The 14,263-nt window shown below is 38.0% G+C and overlaps 1 protein-coding gene across 50 annotated transcripts in view; it reads right to left on the bottom strand.

Moving 5' to 3' along the window:
- Positions 1 to 14,263, bottom strand: part of RIMS2 (regulating synaptic membrane exocytosis 2) — a 360,961-nt gene that overhangs the window by 130,407 nt on the left and 216,291 nt on the right. For 17 of the 50 annotated variants that reach the window (XM_088675781.1, XM_088675807.1, XM_088675776.1 and 14 more), the window contains one exon: positions 12,004 to 12,117. In XM_088675781.1, coding sequence (XP_088531907.1) covers positions 12,004 to 12,117 — 114 coding nt within the window. Of the gene's footprint in view, positions 1 to 588; positions 697 to 2,311; positions 2,378 to 12,003; positions 12,121 to 14,263 lie in introns of all 50 variants that reach the window. The other 33 variants (XM_088675810.1, XM_088675812.1, XM_060277671.2 and 30 more) reach the window with 3 other exon arrangements.

Below are 14,263 nucleotides of genomic sequence, written 5' to 3'. Positions count from 1 at the left end.
GTCTTGTTTTTAGAACGCTTTGGTTTTTGAACAGATTTCTGGAACGGATTAAGTTTGGGAACCAAGGTACCACTGTAAAAAGGTATTCTAGGAGCAATGTAGATGGTATTATTTTAAATTTACAAACAAAAATTCATGTTAAAATTAAAGAGAGCAGTGACACAGTCTATAAAGCAAAGGAAACCTTACTATTTTTAATCAGATTATCTTCACTAATCTAATGGTCATAAAATAATATCCCTGTTTAGTGAGTCTTGTTATGCATCCAGTTGGGTTTGTTCAGTTTTGTGATACATTTATCTTTGAATATGAGTTTCATTAATGAATTGTTAATGGGTGGCATGTGGATTTTATTTTTAGAGTCACCTTAGAGAAAGAGTTTTAATATCCAACACATCATGAGTTATATAATGTATTCTGCGCACTTTTGGGGAAACCTTTCTTTTTATTCCTGCTTTTAGTGCCTTTTCTTCTTTCCTCCAATGTACTGTATCATTTAAAACTTAAATTGCAGATTTCTGAACATCGGAGTACTGTTTGCTTATGAATGATGTGGGAGACTAAACAAACATGCCACACCAATTATACCTCTCAAATTCATAGTAAGCACCCTCAGAATAGGTACGGCACATCGTACGGGATCGAAGTAATCTGATTGCATCTTCACAAAAGATAGGGTACATTGAGTGATCCTTGCTGCCAAAACATAAGGGATGAACATGAAGCTACAGTTAAGACATGTACACAAATGAGACACAAAGGTAAAAACAGAGAAGCAAATGACAAAGGGGGGAAAAGACCAATTCAGTTGTACATATAAAGCATGTTAATGTATAAATGTTAATTTATGATTAATGCAAAGCATTCTCAAAGTGATAACTAAAGCACTATCATGGTTTTAGATTGTAAATCTAAGTATAAGAGAAACTCAGAACAGTTCCAGAAGTGGCACGCAAGTGACTTTGGTGATAGTCCAATCAAAATTCACATAGGCAAAATTTACTAACTCCTCTGTATAAGTTCACCTTCAAATATTACAAGAAGCACTGCCATCCAAATGTAGAAGTAGGTTTAAGTAACTGCATTTGTTGATGACACTTCTTCAATAACATCCAAAGCCACTTTCAGTGCTGATCCTGATGCAATGTTCTCTTATTCACACATCCATCCCACTCCAGGGAGATATAAATTTGTACCTGCTGCTACATCCACAAGATACAAACAGCATTACCAGTGCTAACTACCTATTTAGAGACAATAACTGCATGACCCGAGTCTGAAAGACTTCTATTCCTTTCTAAGAAGTGTTCATTACTGTCAGAGGCTGAGAGTGAAAACCATGTCAAGCTACAGACACATGCAGTTCATGAGGCACTCTGCTTGCATTAAGAATAATATTAAGAATAATATTAAGAATAATAACAACAGCAATAACAATACACAACATTTATATATTACTGTAGTTTTGAGGGCTGAAAGGACTTCACATCTACCATATTGCAATAATCCTTACAATTATTATGTAATGTAGGTAGCATTATTAGCCCCAAACTACAGCCGGGAGCACTGGAGCTAAGAAACAGATGTGCATGTAGAGTTACCAACTGAGTTCATAGCTCAGATGAGATTCCAACTAGGTCTTTCCTGGGTCACAACTCACTCATTTAGATAACACACTACACCAACTTTAATACTTGTCCTTCACATAACATCATTTATTCTTTCAGTATGGAAATTAACCTACTTGAATGTTGTCCACACTGCCTAGGATAGTGACTTTTTGAAATGTTATATATAGGTCTAGAAACTACACACACCATACATATAAAGCACATAGCTTCAGCCAAAGAATCCTGGAAACTGTAGTTTGTTAAAGGTACTGGGAACTGTAGCTCTGTGAATTCTTTTGGGGGAAGCCATGTGCTTTAAAGGTATATGGGTCACACCCACAAAATACACTTAAAATACACTTAAATATATGGTGTGGGTGTGACCCATATACCTTTTATGGAATGATCAATGACCTGACTCTAACATTTGGAAGTTCAAAGACAAAACCTGATAAATCAACTGCTATTTCACACATGCCAATAACAGGAAGTGGGTGTTAACAAGTAGAGTATGGTTAGGCAAACAAACAGCTGAATGTTTTCAGTCTTTAAAAATAACACCTACTAATCTTCTAAATATTTGTCTATAAAGCAATCCTGCAATACCCTTCAGTGACCTGAACAGAGTGAAGTAAAAATATAGGTGCAAGCAGGGACATGCATTTATACACACAGAGGCACACACACAGGAAAACAGATACCTGGCATTTCTATGATGGTAGTCAATGGACTGAGTGTGTTGAGACCAAGGCAGACTGACATAAGGACTGAAAGCATAGCAGAAACAAAAAATGAAAATGTAAGACAATGAAATGAAGATAGATGAACACACATCCTAAAAAGGAAACTGAAGGACAAATGGCATGAGAATACAGCAGCTACAAAATCATAGTCTCTAATCAATATAATTCTACAATCCTCACAAAAGCATGAAAAAAATGCACAGGATACCAAAAAACTCTGAAGGAAATGTTAATGGTATTTTTATCACCTAGAGGAACAATTTATAACTTTGCTATGCTGATTGCTGCACCGTGATAATATTCCTCTATTGCCCCAGTGTAAGTATTTGAACACCTGTAAACCCTAGAGATAGGGGGGGGGGGTTAATTCTATGCACTGAGCCTCTTGGGCTTGCTGATCGGAAGGTTGGCAGTTCGAATCCCCGCAACAGGGTGAGCTCCCGTTGCTCTGTTCCAGCTCCTGCCAACCTAGCAGTTTGAAAGCATGCCAGTTAGATAAATAGGTATCACCAAGTAGATAAATAGGTATCACCATGGCAGGAATATAAATGGCATTTCTGTGCGCTCTGGCACTCATCACGGTCCTCCGTGTGCCAGTAGCGGTTTAGTCATGCTGCCCACATGACCCGGAAAACTGTGGACAAACACCGGCTCCCTCGGCCTGAAAGCAAGATGAGCGCCACAACTCCATAGTCGCCTTTGACTGGACTTAACCATCCAGGGGTACTTTATCTTTACCTTTTACCTAATCAGTCCACAGTTCATGTAAATGGGGGGCATCAAATTCCTGGAATTCAGCAAGTTTAGGCAGGAGAAAGAGGACATTCCCAGAGTGAGGGCTCAAGTTGTGATGACTGCTATGAAGTAGGTGGAAATCTACAGGACCATGCCAAATTGCCTGGAAGCAAAATTGCTCCCTGATCCTGAAAGCAGAGACCAATGACAGTCCATAGCAATGTTCATCGATTACTATCCTATCCTTGCAAGAAGGCAAGTGTTAAAGTACAGAGAAGAGGGTGGGAGATTAAACTGGCTGATAACCAAGTGAAGAACTGAAAATATCTTCTCTTATATGCTCCAGGAATGTACCTGACAGTGGGCATTCTCCAGTCGGGTCCACTCCTGAAGCTCTGCCCCTCAAGGAGCCAGGCTGAATGCTGATTGGCTTCCCTAGTCTTGCTCATCTCTCAACCTCCTGCATGGTTGGAAGGTACACAAAGTGCTTCCCAGTCACATGGGAAATCCCGTCACCAGCACTTCCCCAAACCCCACCACATCGGCTATAAATGGCACTCCCTAGTAAGTGGGGCATAATCATTGTCCTACCCTCAACCTTTCTAGAAGTAATTAAACCCAACAGTCAAGAACTGAAGTATCATATACAAGGAACCTTGAGGAATCCAGTATTTGCACATTCTGATATGAACTCATCTGATCAGCACCTCATGGATTTATGTCTAGATCAGTACTTAGTTAGCCATCAGATTTTACACTTCTCAAATATTCCATTGTGGTTCTGGGCTCCAAAACATATCAGAATACATTTAGAAATATGCATTAAGAAACTATCCATTTACCGATAGGTATGTCAGGAGAAAATAAGTTTAGAAATATAATTCTAAAATAAAAATCAAATATTTAATTAGTAATTTTTTGGTGTGTATTTAAAAATATATTCACACGTTATTATGAAAATGAGATGAAACAGGTTTATGAGTGAATACATGTCAAACTGACACAAACTAGAAACAAACTGATTCACCCATTGCTACTCATATATCTAGCCCTTTTTATATTGGCTAAAAGTGACAAACAAATATTGAATGTTCTTTTCTTCATGATACAACAAATATTGTGGCAATAACTGATTGAGTATACAAGAGGTACTCTTTTATGGTACCTTTTATTCCATTAGAAACAGTGGTGGTGGTGCAGGGGAGAGAACAAGGTAAGACAGTAGCAAATAGAAAAATGCATGATTTAAGATACCCCACTATCAACCTTTCTAATGTAACCATTCATCTCTTGAGTTATAAAAACAATATTTTCTTTTTATATTTAAGACAAAGTGAGATGGGAATGTTGCTAGACTCAAATTAATTTGTGTGCAGAGTAGGAAAGGCAACCCAGAATCAAAATATAGCTGTACATATCAGTTTAAATTAACACTTTGCTTTAGCATCATTCCAGTGGCAACTATTAAGAGGAAAGCTGGTTTCAGATGTATTTTTCTATTTTGGAAAGACTATCACAAAACTTTTTTTCCAGTTTGGTACTGGTTTGATCAAGGTGACCTTTTATAGCAATTTCTTTCTCAAAGCATAAATTGTCATGAATCATGTCCTAGTAGCCTGTCATTTCAGAATTTCTCATTTTGGCAGATCGAAATCAGCAGCTCTCATCACAGTATGAACAGCAATGCAGCATGCTTTGTTGGTCTCGGGAGATACTTAAAGCTAAAGCTTGCATAGAGATTTAAGCTCTGCCATTCTGCAGGACTTGGCCTGTCTGAATCAGGAAAATGCAACCTTAGTATATATCCTGCCTTTATCAAGATGGGGCATACCATAACAAGGACCACTATATTCAAGAAATTACACTGGGCAGTAATACAATTCTATGTTTATGCAGGTAATTTTCCATAGATTATTGGATTTGTCAGCTCTCTCAGTGAAAACAGTGACTCAGAGGTCTGATGCCTTAGCAAAGGAAAAATAATGAGTTTACTTAAGCTGAACCTGGCAGGTATGGGTGATTTTCTTCCTCTTTCCTTTCCTGATACCTTATCCCTATTATAAATAAATCATTTTGAGACTTTATCAGCAACATTCATAGCTCTCCTGATGTTACGGTATTCTGACTTGAACTTAATTTGCACCTAACTAAGCTTTTACTGAATCTGTGAATATCAGACCTAGAGACAATTCTGGAGGACACCAATAGTGCAAACATGCATTGTTGTAAAGAATGGCTACTGCTACTTTTTCAGATTCGTATAAGCTCAAACACAGCATATTGAAATTTTAACCTATATTTCTTCTCATTACAAGAGCACACCAGAAATCTTTGAAAGTTAGCATCCATTAGTATTTCTTTTCCCTGGGGATAGCTAAAAGTCAATCCCACCCTTTATTCCCTTTGGGTTCCATTCCTAAGGTAGGTTGCAACAGCAGCAGCAACACCATGTAAATACAAGCTTAGGGGGGAAATAGTGGGTCCCCAAATTCATGTATGACCTAAAGCTGAGTCCTGGGACTGGAAAGGTTGAAGGCAATGCAGCACAATGATACCCCCGATAGTAGAGAGAGGTGTTTGTGTTGAATTAAGCAAGCAGAGTGTCACACTGCCTTCAGGGTAAGTAGAAGATGCAAACTAAGGTGCCATTTTAAATTGATGACATCACCATCCCCGCTCCAGGAATGTTATTTCTGAACCAGCCCAGAGTCATTGATACATTTGAGAAGGTTCAATTGTATTAGGCATGAGACATAAATAGTGAAGAAAGGTACATGAAAATATTCAGAGTAACGCTTACAAAATCCTATTGGAGGACCAACTGTACTAATGCTTCTTCCCAAAGAAAAGCTATTAAAATGTGTTAATTTCATTCTAATTTCATGCTTCAAATGGAGCGTGCCTCAGTTTTGTGAAATTAATACTTGGTAAATGGAAATATATTGTTTTGTAATATTCACAGAATGCCTCATAAGTTCCTGCAGAACTATATTATACATATATGAACAATGTCTGCTCATTTGATACACACAGTCAGTGTACCCATTTTGGAAATATCAGGATATGCCAAAAATCAGTTTGGTTAAGAAGATTATGGCAACTGTGGAGAAAATCACATGAAACTTTTCAAGCTTCTAAAAATCTTAGCTGAGAACCAGCTGAAAATACCCCCCCCCCCCGGCACACATTTGGGAAAGCTAAACTGTTAAGAGTGAGAAGTTAGTGTTTCTTAGTAGCGAACCTAACTTTCTGGAATAATCTTTTCCTAGTGTCAGTGATCCCCCTTTCTGAACTTAAACTCCTTCAAAAATCCTCTTTTCCCCAAACCTCTGGATTGACAGAGGGGGAGAATGTGCTTTGGGTTTGGTGGTGCTGTTTTGAGTTTTAATGTTCACAGTTTTCTGTTTATTAATTTGTTTCATTCTATGAAATTGGTTTAAAGCAAAGATGTAAGATACTTTATACAACTGTGGAATGGAAGAACATAACAGTTTTTAATAAATAACAAACTAATGTCTTGTGTATTTCCATGAAACAGTATTGGATTCATGCTATACAGATTCAGTAGCTTTTGCTGTAACCTGTAATACTAGATTTGGATGCTTTAATGAGCAAGAATCCACTTTGTCAGATAAACAGCTAAGCTGCTAAGCACAAGGCTTTGTGTATCTACACACAACACACATGTATAGACTGAAGAGAGATGTTATTACCAAGAGGTACCTGTGGACTCATCGATGGAAGAGACAGGTGTGACCTATTACTATGTAGAATGGAATGCAAACAAGTCCTAGGGTAAAAAAAATCCAATTGAGAGAGTGTGACCTTACTGGCAATAAATTGGCACAGCAAAGTGGTGTTTGTTATCTATTCATCTTGATTTGCCAATTCATTACCTGCAGGAATGGGTCACACTCAAGCTAAATAGACCATTTACCCTTTTCACTGGACCTTGATTGCATTTCACTCTACAGAGTAACAGGACACTCTATCCTTTATCTTCCCCCATTGTATGTGCACGTCATTCTGTTTATATCTGTATCAGAGAATATCATTTCATGCATCTGGAAAAATAAGATTTGGACCACAATAGGTTTTGCTACAGAAAATTTGTTAGTTTGGGATGCCACAAGATCCTTCAAGGGATAGGTGGCCAATCTGCAAGGGGCAGTGGCTAATCTGCAGCATGAGTACCACAAGGGAAATGGAGAGGGCATAATTCTCCAGTGCTCTGCTGGCTTGGAGCTGCCCCTGGTTCATCAGACATAGCTAACCGGGGGGCAGAGGGTGACAATACACACACACACACACACACACACACACACACACACACACACACAATTAGATCTGGATATTTCTGAGCACATTTAGACTGGTTTAAAAATGATCATTTCTTATGCAGAAAATAAGACATATTTAACCCTCAAATACTTTCTGTTATACTTCCTTCTCATATATGAGAATGTATATTAGTATTGTTGACAACGATGTGTCTTTATTTCACGTTTTCACCAGTTCAAAATCACTTAGTTCTTTATTCAACATGGGGGGGGGGGGGATCCTATAATCTGGAACTGAACGGATCTATAAAAGCAGGAAACTATAAATAATTACAGCATTGACACTAAAATCAATGAGACTTGCTTCTGAAAAGATGTACAGCCTAATTCTCCTGCTGCCACAATGAGCTAGCAACTTAAAGGGCCAAGTGTTGCTTCCCAGTGTAAGCATATAGCCACTTACCCTTTCAGCCTCAACTTCAGAATTGCAGCAAGAAGCACATGCGACTTAAAGGGGAGAAATACCCTCAGAGCTTTTGCTGCAGACAGACTCTAGAATTAGTGCACCAATGCAACCATATACTTAGTTAAACTGCTAAATGATACAGTATTTTATTTCTTCATTTTGCACCATGTTTTTCTATCAGAGTTCCCAAAGTGGTTGCATAATGCTACACACTTCAACTGCTCAGAAACTTTCCAATAAGCTTTTACTTGACAAAGTACTGACAATGTCAATTTCCCTCCTTTATTCTGGAATCCTAGCTCTTTATACTTTAAGGTCAAAAACAGATGTGACAACAGCAAATCCCATTTGTTTAGACTCACATCTGCTCCATCACAGATAAATCAGTCTCAATTTCTACAGCAAAATGAACATGCTAGTGAGGGGAGCTAAACACCTTACGTCCAATTAATTATTATTATTATTATTATTATTATTATTGCTGCTGCTACTACTTTATTTATTAATCACCATACACTGTGAAGTCTTAAGGGAATTTACATCCGACAGACAACAAGAATGAAAATACAAAAAATATAAATACAACATTTTAACCTCTACGTACCTCAATAACACCATCAATTAAACAGTCAAATAAAATACACCAAGTACCAACAACCAAACATCTGGGAGCAGAGATATTTTAAACCTGGTATTGAAATGATGACAAAGTTGGCACCAGCTGAGACTCCCTGGGAAGAGCATTCCACAATCAGGAGCCACAACAGAAGATGTCATCTGCCTAGTAGCAACCCTCTGCCCCTCTGTCAAATGAGGCATCTTTGCCTCACCCCACCCCAGCTGCTTTTCTCCCAGCTGAGCTCAGGGGAACAGGGGGATGGGGTGACAAATTTGAGAAGGTAAACTGCTCAAATGTTGCTCTCCTTAAGGAGAGCTTTTCCATGTCTCTTTTGCTCTATAAAGTGAGCCACCCCCATTTTGTAGACGACTCGGGCAGCACTATTTAAGCAAATGGATCCTTTGACAACTCTTTGGTGTGGTGCACTGGTTAGAGTGCTCAATTTAGACTGGATACACCTGTCTTCAAATTCCCTCTAAGCCACAAAGGTTACTGGTGTCAGCCTAAACTACCTGACAAGGTTATTTTGAGGATAAAAGGTAGGGGGAGGCATATACACCAACTTAAGCTCTTTGGAGAAAGGATAGTATAAAGAATAAACAGAGAAGCTGGCTATTTCATCCTTCAGCTAATGCACTATTAAATGACCATAGTTTTGGAACAATATCTATCTCAATGCGGAGGATATTTGTAAATACATTTTTAATGCACACTAGAGACTTTTCAAGCTTAATAACTTTTAGGAAAATATACTATTTTAAATTATGCTTTCAGGCTCATAAAACAATTTTGCGGTAATGATTACCATGAGAGTAAGTAACAATCTTTGAAAGTGAGTTTTGGGTGTCTAAAGGCAGAACAACAGTACCATATATTCCAATCAAGTGCCAGATCATTAGGACAAAATGCTCTTTCTTTCTTTCTTTCTCTCTCTCTTTCTGGTGAACTGGTTTTTGTTTGGCCCTTTCTTTCAGTGTCCTTGAAGAAAAAGGAAAGGGGTTGAAAAAGTCCCTGTTGACACACTTATCAGTATGTGCAGCACTGTGGCTGCATCAGTTATAAAGAAAGTCTGATACCAGGCCTGCAAAGAATACTCAAAACTATCTGTTTAACTTTGGTATATTTTGTTCTGATGGCCCCAGAGAATAAGCAGCAGAACAACAAATAGGCAAGCTATTATAATTTACTGGGCCAACAACAGTGGCTTAAGGAGTATGCAGTTTCTGGTTCACATAATTCTGTCAAGCATCTGCCTGAAGTCGAGTTTTTAACTCAATTGTCTGCATACTCTTTCAGCAGCATGAGTTCATCCATTAAAAGATAGCATCTTACCTAATGCTACACCATCTATAAGTGATGGCCTAAAAGAGTCTTTCGGTGCTCTGGGCCACAGCTTTTTAAATTGAAAAGAACAGCAGAACGTATCAGTTCTGGAATGTGTCTCTTATTCTGGAAATGGTGCCTAGAATCTGCTACCCACAGTCTGCTATTTGTTATTTTAAGAATTATGTCTCTCTCCCCCGCCCCCTCTAATACATGTCAAAAAGGCAAAGATTTAGCCAGCTTAAATTTGCCTGGTCCAGTTTAACATGCTGGTGAATCAGGCATTTAGCATTCTAAATTTAAGCACAATGGAGGAATTTGTGTTTAGGAAATTTAATTAAAGCTAAACAGTTCAAAAGCACAATCCACTTCAAATTATACCATTTTAAGACTGAATTAAGCTGAATTTAAGCTGGACCATAAAGAAGGCTGGTTGCCGAAGAATTGATGCTTTTGAATTATGGTGCTGGAGGAGACTCTTGAGAGTCCCATGGACTGCAAGAAGATCAAACCTATCCATTCTTAAGGAAATCAGCCCTGAGTGCTCCCTGGAAAGACAGATCGTGAAGCTGAGGCTCCAATACTTTGGCCACCTCATGAGAAGAGAAGACTCCCTGGAAAAGACCCTGATGTTGGGAAAGATTGAGGGCACTAGGAGAAGGGGACGACAGAGGACGAGATGGTTGGACAGTGTTCTCGAAGCTACGAAAATGAGTTTGACCAAACTGCGGGGGGCAGTGGGAGACAGGAGTGCCTGGCGTGCTTTGATCCATGGGGTCACGAAGGGTCGGAAACGACTAATCGACTAAACAACAACAAGACTGAATTACTTCAATAGCAGAGAAAGACACCTTAACTTTACCTCAAAATCAACTGTCATGTTCTTTAAATTCTTAGCTAGGTTGCAAACAACCTTTTATGTTTTAGTATGTTTTTATATGCACTGTAACACTGTAAGCCACCCAGAGTGGCTGGAGAAACCCAGCCAGATGGATTGGGTATAAGTAATAAAGTTGTTGTTGTTGTTACTTGCTACTAGCTGCTTCTGTCATTTATAATTAGAAATCATAGTAAATGATTCGGGCAGTCTGAAATATTACTTTTTGTTTGAAAAATAGTAACAGAAAAATTGTTAATGACAGTATTCTTTTTTTAAAAAAAAAGAAATCAACTTTAATTTTTGTACATGTAAGATTGTGGAAGATATACTGGTATCTTGTTAGGTAAGGTGTTAAAAATATTGAAGTGCAAGTATATTATGAAACTAAGGGAGGTGAACATTTCAAATTCAATTTTCATTAACACAAGTTAATGAGGTGAAAAATGTCCTGTCTATTTTTTAAAATGAAAGCAAAAAATGCCTCAGGTAATGTTGCAGAGTAAGCAACATAAGCCAACTACAATCTCTGGTTCACTTCTATTTCATTAAAATTCCAAGATGCCAGTAGATCTCAGGTTGCTATATAAAAGATTTCTCAAGCAACACTGTTTAAAAGGTACTAACAAGGTGTACTTCCTTACAAAACATATCCCCACCCTCCCCCAGCTCTATATATTAATCATGTGTCCAGCTAGAGCAGGCATCCCCAAACTCGGCCCTCCAGATGTTTTGGGACTACGACTCCCATCATCCCTATCTAACAGGACCAGTGGTCAAGGATGATGGGAATTGTAGTCCCAAAACAACTGCAGGGCCAAGTTTGGGGATGCCTGAGCTAGAGGTTTCTTTGAAGTTTCATGGAAGCAGATTTCTAACACTGGGAACTGGTAAAGAGTGAAAACCTTTTTAAAAAGCAAAACCCATCCATTTGTGCATGGAAGGGGTGTTTCCACAACAACAAAGTGTAGCATTACAATAATCAAACTGGGAAATCCTTTGATATTTCTAATCTCTACAAATTCAATAAATAAATCCAAGTTTTCATTCTAATGTGATTATTGTCAAAGGTAAAATAAAAGGCCCGTAGAACTGATTCAATTATTTGGCTAAAATGTTCTTCTTGCATGCTTTCTTCAAGCTTTCCTTACAGGTAAAAGCAAACTATGGGACTATTTATATGTAATACAGAATAATAATAGCAGGAAATAGCATTAGGCAAATTTAATTATTTCACTTTTGTAAACTGGAGATGCTGAGGTTTAAGTATCAATCTGAATTGATTCTGTTTTTTTCTGAAATGTATTATTATTCTTTCCATTGTTTACTCTGTTACATCTGAATATCTACCTCTCTCTGTCTGGAGAGTTGTGGTCATCCATTATTCGATGTCTATCCATTCGGTTCACGGTATTGTAATGTGCAGGAGTAGATCGAGTCCCTCGAGACCCCTGTTCCACATTCCTACTGAAGAAATAAAACCATCAATGTCATGAAGGTGGAAATGAGCAGTTCTCTTTGAAATGAGCCCTGTTAATGAAAATGTTAGCTGTAACCTTTAACATCCTTGACTCTGACAAAATCTGTTCATACCGGTAGCTGATAGGATTGGTTGCCTATGCATACATCTTATATAAAAGTTGGCATGTGCTGCCTTCTTGCTGAGGGGGAAAAAATTGAAGAAGAAAAAATTCAGACTCAAGGTAGGGAAGAGGTGGGAAATCTGCACCAGGAATATTTTCACTCCCTCTGTCATGATCCACAAACAATTCACTGCAATATTCGATTTTACTGCACATCACTTAGTTAATGCCATCTAAAAACTAAATGTGAAATCTACATAATTAACATTCCATTTCAGACAAAAGTGTGCAAATTGGAAGTATTTATGCAAAATAACCACCATTTGCCAACCAAACATTTATTAAACCTGAAAACCTGGAGACTCTTATTAGTTATTGTCCATTTCTTGACCATGGTTAAGGCAGGAAGGGAAGGAATGTGCAATCCTGTGGCTGGCTTCTGATCGCTTAACCATGATTAAAAGTGCTTGTGTTGCATCTGCACCAGCACGAAGTGTATTGTTTTATCTGAATTATACAAAATATAATTTAGATGTTTTCCTTATGCTGGATATTTTTAAGAGGGGTACACAACACTCAGCTCTTCATATTATCTTTCTTTCCTTTAGCAAGGACAGGTGGTCAAATGCCTGTCAGTTTAAACAATAACCACGGCCATCCCAAAATAAGGAAGCAATTTCTAAATACCCAGGGTACTCACTGAGGAAGCATATAAAATATGAAAGAAACAGCCCTGCAGGAATCCAAGACATTCAGAATAGAGATAAAGAAAAGCTAAACTAACTCATCTCATTGTCAGAAGGGGGAATTTCCAGGTTCACAATGGACCACAAATAAGGAACTCATGTCTGCTGCTTCCTTTTGGTGCAGGAGTCTCCCACTAAAGCTCTGACCAGACTTGCTTAGCAATAACAAGGTGGTTGCATTATGTGTCCTCAGATCATGGCTGATTACAAAGAATGGCTTAAGGGCTTAAGCCTTGAGCAGGAACACACCTGTAAATTTGGAGACTTTGTCACTTTTCCCCATAACACTAGCGTCCAGTTTGCCCATGTACAGGAAAAAATAAATAAACTAATTCATTCAGATACTGTACTTCCTAATCTCACTACATGTGGCTGTGGAATCTATGGTCAAAGAGGCAGGGTGCAGAAGTCTCTCCATGTATTGACTTAGCTGCTGTATCACAGAAAGTTTTAGGGGGAAAGTTTCACACAGAATTTGGGGTGCTTTTGCTTAGAACAATTAAGATAATTGAAGTTCAGATACCCAGAAGAGACTCTTACATCTACATCCCATAGACAAATTTCTCAGGGTTTCCCAAACTTGGGTCTCCAGCTGTTTTTCACCTACAACTCCCATCAACCCTTGCTAGTAGGTCCAATGGTCAGTGATTATGGGAATTGTAGTCCAAAAATAGTCAGAGACACAAGTTTGGGAAACTCTGCTACTTATATGATACCTTTTTAAGGTGGTTTGGGACCTGAATTTGATTCAAAAGCAGGGCAGAAGTAAGTCTAATAAATAATTAATACTGCACTCTAGATTCTTGTGTCCATTAACATTTAGTGTTGCTAGTATGATCTGGGGGGAATTAAGAATAAATTCTTCAATACACAAACATTATTTTCTGTTGAATGTGATTTTGCAAGCTTCCAGTTACTGATATATAATTAGAAGTCTCAGTAATTTATGAGTTCCCTAGTAACTGACTATTTGTATCTTTCACTATTTTTATTGTGTGTGATAGAGAGAGAGAAAAAAAATCAGTTTTCATGTTGTGGTAGATTGATACTAATAAAAAATGGTTGTGATCATGGTCCTCAATAGAGAACTTATTTTATAGCTTGTGTATTCAATGAGCAGAAATCTTCCACCTTAACCATAACTAATATTCCATGACAGGCACAATGGATGCTGGGGTAGGAAAGGAAGTCTATCAAGATAACCAGCCACTGGTGGTTCTACAGGTTATTAATATTCCAACATAGGTTATTATTTTGCAAATGAAAGATTGTTATAAGCTT

This window comes from Zootoca vivipara, chromosome 8 (assembly GCF_965207765.1).
Source record: "Zootoca vivipara chromosome 8, rZooViv2.hap1.1, whole genome shotgun sequence".
In the NCBI taxonomy this organism is placed as follows: domain Eukaryota; kingdom Metazoa; phylum Chordata; class Lepidosauria; order Squamata; family Lacertidae; genus Zootoca; species Zootoca vivipara.
Note: the sequence above shows the minus strand (reverse complement) of the source record. Positions and strands in the feature narration are given on the sequence as shown.